This window comes from Hevea brasiliensis, chromosome 16, assembly GCF_030052815.1.
Source record: "Hevea brasiliensis isolate MT/VB/25A 57/8 chromosome 16, ASM3005281v1, whole genome shotgun sequence".
Taxonomy (NCBI): Eukaryota; Viridiplantae; Streptophyta; class Magnoliopsida; order Malpighiales; family Euphorbiaceae; genus Hevea; species Hevea brasiliensis.
The window spans coordinates 48145671-48161584 of NC_079508.1; the positions used below are offsets into that span (position 1 = coordinate 48145671).

A 15914-nucleotide genomic window follows, 5' to 3' on the forward strand; every position below is an offset into this window, starting at 1 on the left:
ACTAAAATATAAGGGCAAAATGGATGCAAAACTACCCTAAAATGCCTATATGAAATGAGTGCAACAAATTCTCCCAAACTCAAACCTTTGCTTGTCCTCAAGCAAATTAAAAATAATTAATGCAATTTGGGGTACCTTACCTTAAATTTATGAAAATTATTTATCCAAACTCTCAAACTTACTTTTAGCCACTAACAAACCATATATCCACTTTCAAGGTACAAAGAATTCAATCCTTACGAAAGTTATCACCGCTTAGCCTTGGGTCAATTATCCATATCATCAAGCCCAAACCAATCAATCACAAAGAATAATCATGCCTAAATAGACTATAGAGTAATCCATAAACTAAAGTGTCTCAATTAATGATGGAAGTAAATGAATGGATTAATGATATCCCAATCCCATAGGCAATTCTCCTATTCCAATCTCCACTAATGTAGCAAAACACCTTCAAAATATCAAAAGGACTTTCAAGGGTTGTAATGAGGCTAAGGGGGTGATAATGTGGGTAACAAGGAAAGGATAAAGGTAACAAAGTATGAGAATAATCAAATTATTAAAAGATCAAGATACACAAATTTCTCTTTTTTTTTTTTTTTTGAAGGAATCAAATGGGAGAAGGAACTTTACAACTATTCACCAATGCTAGCATATAATTTTGAAGCTTTTGGAGGGACTACATAAATAACATTGACTTTGAATTACAATTGTCCTTTTCAATTCAACCCCAAACTCATTTCTTTGTGTACTTGGTGATGAATTACTTTACATACCATAATTGAATTTGCTAGTCTTTTTACTTTAATCACTTCTCCCAACTAATTATTATTATTATTATTTTCTTTTCCCTTTTTTTTATTTTTATAGTTTTTTTTTTATTATTTTTTTTAAGTGTATCTATCACTCAAAGAATTATTCTCATTGAGGGTAGGTAAGTGTTTGGGTTTAAGGCTAGGCATTAATGTGGGTTCCAAAGAAATAAGAGGGATAAATATAGGCTCAAATTGGTTCCAAAGGGAAATTTTAAAGTGAGGTTGGCTAAGGCTAAAATGTGGGTTTAAAATTTAAAGAATGCCTAGATCATCTCTTTTTCAAGTGCATGCTATGATTTCACCTTGAAAGGTTTAGAAAAATTGTTCTAAGATTGGTTAGACATCAATTAGCTACTTCTCACCCTAGAGTTTTCTCTAAGCACTCAAAGTCAACGCAATTGATTGAGTGGCCCTTGGCTAAGAAGATATAAACTAAAGCAAGAATCTAATAACTTTGAACCTATCCAGAACTTTCAATCCATCAAACCCTTCTAAAAGTAAGCTCAATTGCTCTTCAAAGCAACTCTCAATCCTCTAAGGACAAGGTAAAAATTTATTTTTATGATATGCATGATCCTAAAATGAATGCATAAATCAAATTAAAACTAAGTGTAATCTATATGAAAACTATATGCAAATGTATGTGTATGAGTATAGACATGTGTGTGGTATATGTATAATTGTATGGATTATCTATATATGAATGAATGAAATGCAATAAATGAATGAATGAAAATTTTAAAGAAAATTTTAAAAATTTTAAAGAAAATTTTTAAAAATTTTGCAAAAATTTTGCCATCACCCCCAAACTCAAATGAAACATTGTCCTCAATGTCTAAAATGAATGTAAAGATAGGCAAAATTGTGTGAACTAATCAATTAATGAAATTTATACAATTTGGGGATTAAATCAATATAAGGTCAAGAATTCCAAAATTAGCTCAAAATGATATTAACAATGAAGCTTTAGAGAGAAAAATGTGAAAGAGTATCCCAAATGTATGAATTTACACTGCATAAGAAAGTTACGTAAGATGCTGCTTAAGGTTAAGCAAGAGTTGCATAAGGTTAAGCGGGATCTTAAGCAAAATGAGTCAGTACCTTACGATGAAATTAATCAGATTTGGCTGAAGGTAAACTGTGCTAGTCATTAATATTCACAAAATTAGAACTGAATAAAGAAGAAAATGCAAAGATAATGAGTACCCAAGCTAAAGAAAATGTGTGAGTGCGAGCATAACTATAAAATAAGATAAAGCACAACTGTTACCAAAGTTTAAAGTTTAACAAACAAAAGATAAAATGAAACCAAAGTTTGGAACAAACAGAGAGACAAATACAGAAATAGAAATTTGTTAAACTAAAGAAACTGCTGCTACTGCTATTGCTGTCAAGGCTTTGTTGCTGCACCAGGGTCTGCTTCAGGTTCTGCAGTGATTTCATCATGATCTGAAGCTTTAGAAGCAGTCTCCAAGTTGTCTGTGAGGTCTTTCATTTGCTGGAGCATGTCTTGGCCCCAATGATATAAATTGTTAAAAGATTGGGCCAATGTGTTATAGAGCTCCAGCATTTGAACTTTCTGCTGCTGCTGCTTCTTTTTAAGAGATGAAAATCTCTTTTTAAGATTCTTTCTAGTTTCTTCTCCAGATTGACCTGCTGTTGACCCAGAAAATCAATTTTTACTTCTAAGCCTTTCAAGGTTGCAAGAATATCTGCGGTGTCAAGTGAGGGAACAGATGGTTGGGCAGTGAAGCTGGCTACTTTAAAGTCTAAGGATCTTAGGAGGGACAAAATATCAGTTGAAAACTGCTGGGTAGTGGCTGCTTAAGGTTATGCTGGTGCAAAAGCACTTGGTTCTGCAGACCTACTAGCATCAGCATGCTGCTGTAACAAGACATATGTATGTCCTAACTTCTCACAAAGATTCATGTGAAGCAACATTGTGCTGTCTATAAAGGACTCACCAGACACTAGCAGCAGCTTATGTAAACTAGCATCAAAGCCAAATGAATTGGCTATGGCAGTTATATAACCTCCAAAAACTATGCTACCTGTGGTATGCCTTGTGACAATTTGGTGCCAATGAGTGGCTAGGAAATGGGTTGTACTAAATGGTTTTTTCTCCTTGATGCACCATAAGAAAAATAAATCTCCAGTACCCACAATGCTATTACTGTGGCCCCTGCCTAAGACAGTGTAAGAGATAAATCTATGGAGGTATTTTAACACAAGATCCACTATCCTAGTGGCCTTTGTTGTCCTCTGCCTATAATAACCCCCATAAGGTGCAATTTCTTTCCAGAACTTAACAGGATCATAGATGTTTTGCTGCCACTCAATGCTCTTATAGCCACTATCCTGAAAACCAAAAATTTCACTCATAGAACCCATGTATAACTCCCTATCAATGCCAGCACATCTAAAGCAGATTACATCTTTATGCCCAGGGTCAGTAGGTTTGAAATTCAACCTTAAAGAACTCAAAAACTCCAAAGTCAAATCTTTATACACTGGTTTCCTAATCCTAGCAAACTCAGTCCAGTTGACAGCATCTAAATAAGCAAATACAGAGTCATAAATTCCTAACTCTTTCAAAATCTACTCATCCATATATTTGGTTGCATAAATGGGTTTAGAAGCTAAACTCTCATAAGCATTTTTCATATCCATGTCTTTAAAAGCCCAAGGTAGTGGAGAAAGTACCTCCTCTATGTCATCGACAGATGTCGAAGGAGCTGTTGGAGCACTGGCAGGCTGGGGAAAGGCTAAGGGTGATTGAGATACAGAGATTGGAGTCACTGGTGATGAAATTGACGATGATGACCTGGTTCTTTTACTAACGGGTTCGGATGAAACTTTAGGTGAAGAGTCGGGGTCCAAAAAAACAAAGGGGTTTCCTTTTCTTTTTCCGACAGGGGCTTTCTTGGGTCTACTCATAGTCATTTTGGTTTTAGCCTTAGATTTGGCTTGGGTTGGCATGGGTTCAGGCATCGGTTCTTAAATCTGGGTTTCGCAAATGTGTGTTTCATTTTGGGCTTCATTTTGTGGTGCGAGGGGGGTCGACGGGATTAGGGTCGGTGTTTGGTCTTAGGGTAGTGGTGGTGAAGATGGTGGAGGCGATTGAGGCAGTGGTGGAGTTTGCGGTGGTGACTGGGATGGCGGCGGTGGACTGGGACTAGGGTTACCAGAAGGTGAAGATGGAGTAGCCATTTTCAATTTGGCAGAGTGTTTGAATTTTTTGGGTTTGTGGGTAGACCACATCTTGGTTCTCACAATTTAATAAAGAGAAATAATCTCTTTAACTTCCCAAGAATGGCCGGAAAAAATGGTGGAGGGAGTGGAACAGCGCTTTGGTTTATCGGGAGTGAGAGTGGCGGAATAAAAGTGGCGGAATTTGGGACTTTTAAAATGTAGGGCAGACAACTGGTAACTTGGGGTTATGCTTGGGGTTAAGTATGTATTGCAAAGGGTACAGCTTAGGGTAAGCAACATCATCATTTGTTGAACTAAAGATTCTGGTGTTGCTTAGGGTTAAGCAAAAATTTGCTTAGGGTTAAGCAGAATTTACATAGGGTACAACTTAGGGTAAGCAACATCTTCAGCAAGTTTTGGCAGGTTTTGAAAAAAATTATGATTTTACTTATCAAAAATAGTTCAAATGCTATGGAATGCTATCATGACCCTCAGCAAATCTCAAATACACATAAACACCATAAAATTAAAGAATTTTAGCTCATCATCTCTCATAAACTTATCAAACATAACACAATCATTAAGGAATTGAAAGGCAAATAGCTCAAATTAGGAATGGATTGTGATTACCTTTCTACAAACCCAACGAAATGGTCTTATTCCTAAGCTTATACCCAAAGCATATTTTCAGTAGCATTTGAGACAAGTTTCAAGCATTCAAAAATTACAGAAAAGACATAGAAATTGACTTCTTAAGCAGCATGAACAGTAGCGTGAACAGTAATAAAAACTAACAGACTATAAAAACTAGCAGTAACTCAATAAAAAACATGCAAATTCTAACAGACTACAAAAACTATATATACACTAAAAGGTAAAACTTAACAAACACTATTTTTGCACTTTAATAAAGCTTACATCAGTCCTAAATATCAAAATTGATCCTCATTTAAGTTGCATTTCACAGAATTTACACAAGACACAAAATCAGACATGTGCTATAAAGTAGATTGCAATATCAGCAATTTAGCACAAGTTTAAAAGTGTTACTGTTCACAGGTACTGGATAAAGTGCAGAATTTTGCTTTATACTTGCTCCCTTTCAATTCTTTCTTTTTGCTACAAGTGTCAATATGCCCAATCTTCATGAATGACCTACAAAAGATAAACAAATATCACTTTTTAGTTTAATGAGGGTAAAAACTAAAATGAGATGAAATAGAAAATTGATAAACTAAAAAAAAAAAGGATACACTTGGGTTCCCTCCCAAGAAGCGCTTGTTTAAGGTCTTAAGCTTGACCTTCTTGTCAAAGCTCATGGTGGTTGGAATTGGAAAATATTACCTCCCTTCACAACAGGTGCTGAAATGAATTTATACTTCAACTTTTTCCCATTATATGTGAAAATACCTGTTGCTTTGTTCAGAATTCTAACTATATCTTGAAGAATATTCTTACAAACTTTAGATGAATCTCCTCTTTTGAGTGATTTTGATGGAGACTTGAGCTTAACTTTCGAAGCTTCATTGTTAATCAAATGAGGTGGTGAAGCTGACTTTTTCTTTTGCACTTTATGCTGATTGCATTGCATTGGAATAGCTTGATTTTCCTCTAGTTTAGTAACTTCAGTTCAGCATCATGCTCTATGACATCTACCCTATAACAAGAATTCATCATAGCTGGTTCCTTGGAATATTGGAATAAATTAAACTCTATTTCCTCCTCCCCCACTGTCATCTTCAATTTTCCACTCTTTACATCTATATTAGCTCCTGCAGTGGCTAAAAATGGCCTTCCAAGTATGATGGGCATTCTTGCATCCTCCTCAATCTCTAGTACAATAAAATCCACTGGAATGAAAAACTTCCCAACTTTTAATGGCACATTCTCTAAAATCCCAACTGGATACTTTATAGATCTGTCAGCTAACTGCAAAGAAATAGTTGCGGGCTTTAGATCTTCAACCTTTAACTTCTCACATATGGAAAGCGGCATCAAGCTAACACTAGCCCCCAAGTCACATAATGCTCTCTCAATACTTGTTTCTCTAATGTGACATGGTATGGAAAAACTTTCAGGATCTTTCAGCTTAGGTGGGAGCTTGTTCTGCAATATAGCACTACACTCCTCAGTAAGTGCAACAGTTTTATAATCTTCCAACCTTCTTTTATTTGATAAAATCTCCCTCAAAAACTTAGCATAAGAAGGCATTTGAGAAATGACATCTGTGAATGGAATGTTGATGTACAACTTCTTCAAAACTTCAAGGAATTTCCCAAACTGCTTATCTAATTGTGCTTTCTGAAACCTCTGAGGAAAGGGCAATGGTGGCTTGTACGGTGCAGGAGGCACATATTTCTCTTCTATTTTCTTTTTATCTTCTTTCTCTTCATTTGCTTCCTTACTAGCTTTAGCTTTAGTTGAAGTGGATTCACTCTCACACTCATCTTTCTTTTCTTTCAACTTTACTTCAATTTTGTGTTCTTCCCCCATTAGCTTTCCACTTCTTAAAGTAACAGCATTGCATTGCTCCCTTGTATTCTCAGGTTGGCTAGGAAGCTTCCCAAAAGCTTTACTATTTGAAGAGCTATCCTGTTGAGCTATTTGATTCTCTAACATCTTATTGTGTGTTGCCATTTGATCTACTTTAGATGCTAATTGAGAAATTATATCTTGTTGACTTTGATGGCTCACAAGTAGAGTCTCAATCATAGCTTCTAATCTAGCTGTCTTGTCTGGTTGTGCTTGTTGTGGTAGAGGTGGAGCCAGTGCATTTTGAGGTTTAGGAATCCCAGGAGGAGGACCCCTATTCTGCTGAAAATTCTGATGTTGTTGATACCCAGAAGGTTGCTGAAAATTTTGGTGTTGTCCTTATCTACCTCCCAAGAGAAATTTGGGTGGTTTCTCCATGCTGGATCATAAGTTGTAGAAAATGGGTTACCACCTAGTCTTTGATTGTAGTTCCCCACATAATCCACTTGCTCACTTGAAAAATCTTGACTAAATGCAGAAAAATCAGTTGCACAATTGACATTTGCAGCTCTCACATCTACTAAATTACTTGAACCTCCAGCTGAAGAATCTACTTTCATGCTTAACTTGTCCATTTTCCTTGTTAAAGCATCAAACTTAGCATTAATCATATTCATGGCATCAAGCTCAAACATACCAGCTGGTTTCTTGACCTCATTCCTCTCACAACTCCATTGGTAGTTGTTGTAAGCAATTTTATCAAGAGCAGAAAAAGCTTCATCTTCAGATTTTTCCATAAGATCACCTCCAGAAGATGCATCAATTGTACTTCTAATAGCAGGTGAAACTCCATTGTAAAAGTGTTGAACAAGCATCCACTTAGGAATCCCATGATGTGGACATCTTCTTTGCAAATCCTTGGACCTCTCCCAAGCTTCATACAAGCTCTCATCATCTCTAGGTTTGAAAGAAGTCAGCTCATTTCTCAGCTTAGCTGTCTTGCTTGGTGCAAAATATTGAGCCAAAAATGCTTGAGAAAGTTCATCCCATGTTGTGATAGAACCCGGTGGCAAAAAATGTAACCACTCTCTAGCTCGGTCCCTCAAAGAGAAAGGAAATAATCTGAGTCGAATTGCATCATCAGAAACTCCATTTATCTTCAACATATCACTGATCTCAAGAAAGTGTGCTAGATGCACATGTGGACTTTCACTTGGACTTCCCCCAAATTGTGATTGTTGTACCATTTGACACAGTGCAGGCTTCGGTTCAAAATTATTAGCTTTTACTCTTGGTCTTGTGATCCTTGGCATGAAATCCCCAATGTTAGGATAGGCGTGATCCTTCACAGAGCGGTTGTTATTGTTGTTAGCCAATTCTTCTTGTAATTGCTCTTGCTCTTGTGCTCTTTCTTGTTGTTATTGAGCTTTAAATTTAGCTTTTCTCTTCTTAGATTCTGCTCTAAAATTTCTTGCTGTCTTTTCTATTTCTGGATCAAAGAATAAATTGATTTCTTCACTTTTTATCCTTCTCATAAAATAAAGCACCTGAAAAACAAAACAAACAAATTCTCAAAATAAAATGGCAAAAAAAAAATAAAATAAAATGCCCAAATTAACCAAACAAACAATCGTTCAATATCAAATAAAAATCAAATCCCCGGCAACGGCGCCAAAACTTGATGTTGCAAATCCGCAAATATACGGATCGTCTCAAGTAATAGAGTGATGAATCAAGTATCGTTCCCATGAGGATTTGTCGTTTGAGTACCAAACTATGAATGAAACAATTATTTGGGCTAATGATTGGTGAATAAATGGTAAATGTAAATGAGCAAAGTAAATTGATTAATCTAATTGGAATATGTAAAGGGCAAGCAAATAAATTCTAAATCTATATGCAATTTAACCAAATTAATAATGGGTAATTTGAATCTAAGTCTAATTATGTTTAAAGTGATTCCAGAGTTGGGGGTTTATGTATAAATTAATTGGGATTTTTCTTGAGCATTCCAATTTTTAGGGAAAAATAGAGTTTGAAGGTGATTAATTCTAAATTCCTTTGATATCTTTTTCAAGCAAACTAAAGTGTATTCTAAAATAACCAAACCTACTTTCGTACGATATTTGATTAATTTAAAACCCATTAAGTTTTGTAACCAATCATTAATTCCTCTTAAAACCCTAGTTTATTTCTAAATCTAGGTAATTTTAAGTTCCAATCCTTGATTATCTTTCAATGACTTTCACCTTTCGGTCCTTCAATCAAAGATTAACACAATACTCAATGGGTACCAACATTAGGCAAGTAAATCAAGCACACAAGGAAGGAATCAAAACTCATATTTATGTAAAATAAGGAAATACCCAGTCTAAATCCATAAGTTAATCTAAATCATATTTCTCAACTCTAAAATCTAAAAAGTTTACTCACTCATGTTGGTATTTACAAGAAAGATTGATGAAAAAGTAAAGAAAAACGTGATAAGAAGACTAAAAATAGAGAAACCCAGGTAGAAGAACCCAAAACTCTGATTTCTGGAGCTCCAAAAGATGGTTGCAGCAGCCCCTCCTCAGAAAAATGGCGTCCTCCTTCTCTCTCTATTTATAATTTGTTTTTCTCTGTTTCCTTCTTTCCGTTTTTCCTCTTGTGGCAAAAAATTAGGAAATGATGAATTTATATGGTCCCAAAAAGTTGCCTTAAAAGTGAATAAGAGTCAAGAAGTGGATAGGAAATGAGCTGTAAAATTATCCAAGTCAGCAGCATTATTCATGTTCTGGGCAGTCTGCTTAGGGTACTGCTTAACCCTAAGCAGCTTCTTCAGCAAATTTCAGCCTCTGATTATACTGTCTGCTTAAGGTTAAGCAGACCCTCAGCAAATCTCGGCAGGCTTGGAATAAAATGGGTTTTTCTGCTCATGCTTGACTTCCAGCTTAACCTGTGCTGCACCTTAAGCACTGCCGCTTTACCCTAAGCAGGATCTTCAGCAATTCTCGGCAGATTATGGAGTAAAAGCTTGAATATGTAGGATTTAAGCCGTGCTTGACTTTCAGCTTGAACAGGATTAAGGTTAGGCTTATATGACATATCCCAAGCAACATCATAAGCAAAGTTTCAAGCAAATTTCGGCTAACTTGCTCTTTCAAGGCTTTGTTTTCTTCAACTTTCCTCCATGCTTAAAGAACTCCAAATTTCTTCAAATCACTTCCTAAAGCACTCATTGATCTTCGATTTGCCACAAAATCCATTCAAAAACAATGAAATTACAAAAATCAAATATAAAATATCTAAAGTTAACAAATAAGCTAAAATAAAGCTAAAAATATAAAATATACTAAAATATAAGGACAAAATGGATGCAAAACTACCCTAAAATGCCTATATGAAATGAGTGCAACAAACACCTATTGAAGAACTACCCTCCTCAACAAATGAATCAAAATCTGAAGGAAAACTCTGCTCTGTAGCAGAAGTGAAGCATGCAAAGCGCCTTTTAGCTTTGATTCCTTTGTGGATAACCTTCCTCATGTACAGTCTGGTACAAGCAGCAAGGACCACTTTCTTCATTGAACAAAGCGGCGGCTTGGATAATAGGGTTGGCAACTACATTATCTCAGTCGATTTGTTCTTTTTACTCGAGTCATTATCGAGCTCCATAACTACATATCTTGTCAATTTACTAATCTCAAAGAAATAGAGGATACAAGCTCAACAACATGCACAACTTCTGAAAATCAATGCTGGGATGGTTTTCTCAATTTTGTGTTGCATTTTTGCTTGGCGGGTTGGGGTTCACAGATTGAAGTTAGTGGATAAGTTTGGTCTTTTGAACAGCGACAGTGACTATGACACTGATAAAATCCCCATGAGTGATAAAGTACCCATGAGTATCATGTGGTTACTTCCACAGTTCTTCCTGTTAGGAATTATGGATGGATTGACTGAAGATGGGCTCAGCGAGTACTTAATAACCATGTAGATGAATTAATGAAGCCATTTGAAACACCTTTCAATGATTTGGTGACGGGTATCAGAAAATTTCTCATCGTATTCTTTTATTCTGTTGCGCAAAAGTTGGTTCGGGGATACTATAAACCATAGTCGGTTGGACAGGTATTTTCAGTTGCTAGCAATCCTCAGTTTCTGTAACCTGTGCTTCTGTGGTTTTGTTTCATACAGATATTCATGCCTAGAAGGCGATCAATAGCCTAAAATTATTCAGAATCAAGAGCCTAAAATAATTCAGTATCAACAGCAAGAACCACCAATATAAGAAAACGCACAAGATCAGGAACGCCGACAAAAGGAAGTAGAATTGAACAATATTCTTGAAATCCCCTGAGGGTACTAGTAGAAGTATAAAATTGTTAGTTCGTAGACTTCCATATATGTATGCATTTTGTTTTATCTATCCCATTAGACCTCTTAATTAGTTGTGTATCGTGCTTTGTCAACCCCTCCTAGCATCTAAAGTAAGAGAGCTTTTTGACAAATTTGTGCAAAAATAAAAATTATTCTTGTTTCTGTATGGTTTGAGAAATATTTCTTAAACCAAGGTGAACTTAGCCACACAGACAGAAAAAATCACAAAACTAGAATCAGTAACATGAATTGACAAAAAAGAAAAAATTCGTAACATGAAGCTGCAGGCATAAGAATGCAGCTTGCATTAATATATCACTTGGAGAAATTATTAGGTATATTCTATACATACGTATCATCAAAGGTTAATCCTAAGACCAATAGTTTCAACTCCGTATATCCAATCTAAAACTAGAACCTACAGACGATAAGAAAAGCCCTCACAATACACCAAAGAACCAAATAATGGAACCAAATATATGAGCTCTCTTATATCTATAATTGGAGTCACTCGTCGGTATAGTTTTGTGCGGTATAGCGTCCATTTTAATCCATTTATTTTTTATTGAATATGGGCCGTTAGATTTTGCTTATTACTTGCTCTTTAGGTAATTTAAATAAAAAAAAATGTTTAACCTGCTACTTGTAAAATCAGTAGTGTTACAATAAAATAATATGTACTTTTACTTTATAAAAGTGATATTAAAAAAACATATGGATCCATACAGCAATTTAACATGAAAATAAGTATTGTAATCTGTTAGAGTCCAAGTCTAATTGGAATTAGGAAGTATAATTAATTTAGGAAATATAATTAGTTTAGGAAGTTTAGTAGAATTTAAATTATGAAGTTTAATAATTAGAGTTTTAAAAGGACTAGGTTTTAGTGGCATATATATATGAATAGTTGATTGGCCATTATATGGGATGCATTGCAGAGAGCCAATAAAGTGGAGAGGTGTGTTAAATACTGTGAGTTTTGTTTGAGTGATTTTGAGGGTGAGAAAAATAATTAGTGGTTGTAATTATTTTTCCTTGATAGTGAATTTGTTGTTGGAGTAGGCTTACGCTGAACCACGTTAAATTTTGTGTTCTTTATTTTGTGTGGGTGTGATTTTCACAACAAGTGGTATCAGAGCCTGGTTCGAGATGTCAAAGATGGCGAGCATAAAATTTGAGGTGGAGCCGTTCGATGAGAAAAATAATTTCAGTTTATGGCAAAGCACCATGAAAGATGTCCTTGTACAACAATGATTAATTAAAGCATTGAACGAGAAGAAACCAGCGACCATTAAAGATGATGAATGGGAGGAGCTTCAATAAAGGGCTGTGAGTGCGATTAGATTGACGTTAGCCCCAGATGTGAAGTACAATGTCTTGGAGGAGACCTCACCTATTGTTTTGTGGAAGAAATTGGAGAGCCTGTACATGTCAAAATCACTCACAAATCGTTTGTACTTGAAGAAGGAATTGTACCAACTCAGAATGGATGAAGGTACTGATGTGAGAGATCATCTTAATATTTTTAATAAATTAATTACCCAATTGGCTAGTGTGTTAGTAGTATGCCCTAGAGCATATCATTTAGTATGTATCTTGTACATGTTTTTATTAATAAAAGGCATTTTCACTTTTCTGTTTACATAATATATTTATGTGTAATAGAAAAGGTCCATTGATATTTTGTTAGAAATTCTATTCTTAAGTTGTTAAGAATATGAGTGACAGTATTTTTAGCACAAAGTATCATAAATAGGTTCACAATCGAGGATACTTCATAATAAGGACATGACTTATCCAGAAAGATTGTATTCATGTTTGTTCCCAAGTTATTTATATGAGATATAAATAAGATGGAATGGTGAGTCTCATGCCATATGACAAACATGATAGGCACTTATAAATGATAAGTAGGCCGAACCAGTGACACTTATGACAAGCACTTAGAGTTTACTCTTGTCAATGTTTTGTCATAAATCATATTAGTGCATTTAATCTTTAGACCTGAGATAGCACAGTTATCTTGTATATAGGTGGTTTGAGTTTGATACTGCTTTCATACTTGTACTGTGTATGGGTATATGGGCATATGTTAGCTCCTACTAGTTATATATGGAGGTAGGTGTTGATCAAGATGGAATCTGTTCCTCTAAGTAAATAGGAATAAAATCCTATGTTCATTTAATTATTCTTAATGTTTTAAGTTCCTGGCCAGGACAGATAGATTTAATCAGAAAAGAATTTCTGATGAGAAAATCTTTTTAATCAAGAACTGAAATTAAAAGAGAACATAATATTCATAGCACATGGAGTTTGACATAAACCATGACTTCAGCTTGAGCTGGGATTTTGTAACAGAGAGATTCTAGTGCATGGTAACATATGATTCTAGGTTCATTTAAGGTAAACCTTATTACTGATTGGGTGGCCATGGCATGCTATGCTAGGTGTTAACCATGGTCTATGAGGTGCATAAAATGATTTAGAGAAATCATTTATGGTAAGAAAGAGTTCTGATGATATTAAGAGTTGATATCATGTCTCATTGCCAATTAGTGATGAGCCTAGTAAGTCACACACATACACAAGTAATCACCTAATTAAATATGATTTAATTAATTAAAGAGTTTAATTGATTAATTAAAAAGTTTAATTGATTAATTAAATAGGTTTGGTTTGTAATTAGGTTGCAAAGTTTCTAGTATGACTTGAAACCAAATCTAGATTATTAGATGTATATGGGTAAGTTAAATTTATATTTAAAGTGTTTAAATATGAATTTAATTAATGAGAAATTAAATTAATAGAGATTAATTAATTAATTTATATTTGATATAAATTGATTAGAAGAAGAGAAATAATTATTTTGGGTCAAGAACTCAAAATTAAGACACAGGGGCATTTTGGTCATTTCACAGGGTGACATGTGGCACCATGAGATGGTGACACATGGCATTACACATAAGCTTGCCAAATGTCTTTTAATCATGTAAGATGATTAAAATTAAGATTAAATATAGGTTTGACACTTGGCACAATGTGATTGGGTCAATTAAACCTAGAACCAATCAGAGGGTGACATGTGGCAAGGGTTTTATGTGTTGACCTATCTATATAAGTGTTGTTATGAAAAGAGAAAAAATAACCAGCAGTAAATAACCTTGGTGCTGCCACCCAAGAAGGTTTCTCTCCTCTTCATCTTCTTCTCTCATCTATTCCAAGAGATTAGCAAATAATCTCTTGAATTAAAAATACTAGAAATTATTTGTAGTGTTCTGTTTACATCTTTAATCTCTTAAAAGGCAAAACTTGATTTTCTAAATAATAGAAAAAGCTTTAGAAGCTGTTCAAGGGCTTCCATAGGTGTTCTTGGTGTGGACAAGCTAGAGGGACAACATCTGGTGTCCTGAAGACGCATCTCAAAGGCGCAAATACATTGCAGTGCATCAAGAGGTTAGTGTATTTATTTTTAATTTAATCTAGGGTTCTAAAATTAATCTGATTAATTTTAAAATCTTAAATGGCAAATACAGATCCAAAAACATATTAAAAGAGTTTTAATATGTTGTTTATCATTGAAATCAAATAGATAAAAATAAATCTTGCATGATGCATGTGACCCTAGGTGAAAATTTTTTAATTCAATGGTATAAACTTGTATTTTTCACGCTTTCGCTCCTTCAATTGGTATCAGAGCTACTTTATTTGTCATTTAAGATTGTTGATTATATGATTTAATTGTGTGTTTTGATCATGAGATGATTTATCCATTGCTGGTTGCAATGGATGTGTGGCGGCATGCTTGAAGAACACCAACATGGTGCACAAGGTTTGTGGCTTCATGGGTGGTTCAAGGTTTGGCTTTTTAATTCTGCAATTGTTGTATGATCTAAGGCCTATCCTATGACTAATTAAAGTGTTTAATTAGTAGTTTTAATCACACAATTAAATTTTGATTCAAATCAGAATTTTAAAAATTGTTTGAATGTGATTCAAATCTGAATTTTAAAAGTTATTTGAATGTGATTCAAATCTGAATTTTTAAAGTTGTTTGAATCATATTCAAATCTGAATTTTTAAAGTTGTTTGAATCATATTCAGATCTGAATTTTTAAAAATTATTTGAATATGATTCAAATCTGATTTTTTAAAAATTGTTTGAATGTGATTCAAATCTGAATTTTTTAAAAATTATTTGAATGTGATTCAAATCTGAATTTTTAAGGTTGTTTGAATGTGATTCAAATATGAATTTTTAAATTTGTTTGAATGAGATTCAGATCTAAATTTTTAAATTTATTTGAATTATATTCAAATCTGGATTTTTAAGTTGAATATGAGATATTCAATTTAATTTAATTATGTATGTTTTATTTAATTGTTAAATAGTGATAAGCATGATGGATGATCATGGACTATAAAAGACCAATGTGATTGGATTTATTTCTTTTATGTTTCTTTGAGATTGTAAATTAATTAATTTATTTTAATTTATTTTGGGCATATATTATTAAGGTTGTAATAATTTTTGGGTTGTAATTTCATTTATTTAGTTCTTGTAAATTCACCTTGGTATGCCAAGAATTACTATGTAATTGGATTGCAAGAAGTTCAAGGAGGTTAAGAGCATTGGTGGGACCAGTGGGAGGAATTCAAGATCAAGTGTTGATTATGTACTCCTTCAGTAACTCTTGTAAAATGAATGAATGAAATGCACCTAGGAATGCCCTGATTCAATTCTTGGTGGCTCAGAATTGAATCCCTTAGAAAGTCCATGATCATACCATATTTACTGCTTATCCATGAATGCATGAGATGTATGGGAATGTATGCAATTATATGATATATGCATGCTAAATGGATAATGTGCAAAGTGGGACCTTAATAGTAATTAGGATGACCATAAAATCTTCCAAACAAATGATTAAGTTGGAAATGCTATAATTAAAGTAATTATAACATGGGCCCTCCATTGAGGCAATTATTTTAAGAAATTTTAAATACTTGCATAAGATGCAATTAATTTAAGAGATTTTCTTAAGAATAATTGTTAAGCATGAGATGTTGTAAATA

General features: G+C 34.1%; 1 protein-coding gene, 1 non-coding gene and 1 pseudogene across 2 annotated transcripts; 2 read left to right on the top strand and 1 right to left on the bottom strand.

Moving 5' to 3' along the window:
- Window positions 1-5618: 5618 nt before the first annotated feature.
- Window positions 5619-6626, bottom strand: LOC110662080 (uncharacterized). Its single transcript, XM_058138392.1, has 2 exons — window positions 6256-6626; window positions 5619-6168 (listed from the first exon to the last, which is right to left on the bottom strand). Exons 1-2 carry the CDS (start codon window positions 6624-6626, stop codon window positions 5619-5621), a joined length of 921 nt encoding a protein of 306 aa, XP_057994375.1.
- Window positions 6627-7364: 738 nt separating this feature from the next.
- LOC131175052 (small nucleolar RNA R71) lies at window positions 7365-7471 on the top strand. The gene has a single exon (XR_009145212.1). It is a non-coding gene; the product is annotated as a small nucleolar RNA R71 (small nucleolar RNA).
- Window positions 7472-8398: 927 nt separating this feature from the next.
- Window positions 8399-10908, top strand: LOC110671334 (protein NRT1/ PTR FAMILY 5.5-like; annotated as a pseudogene).
- Window positions 10909-15914: the final 5006 nt, after the last annotated feature.

Coding starts and splice junctions, on each gene's coding strand:
- LOC110662080 (XM_058138392.1), bottom strand. CDS start 6,626: ATGTTAGAGAATCAAATAGCTCAACAGGATAGCTCTTCAAATAGTAAA. Junction 6,169..6,255: donor CTTGAAGTTTTGAAGAAGTT/GTACATCAACAT, acceptor AAATAAAAGAAG/GTTGGAAGATTATAAAACTG.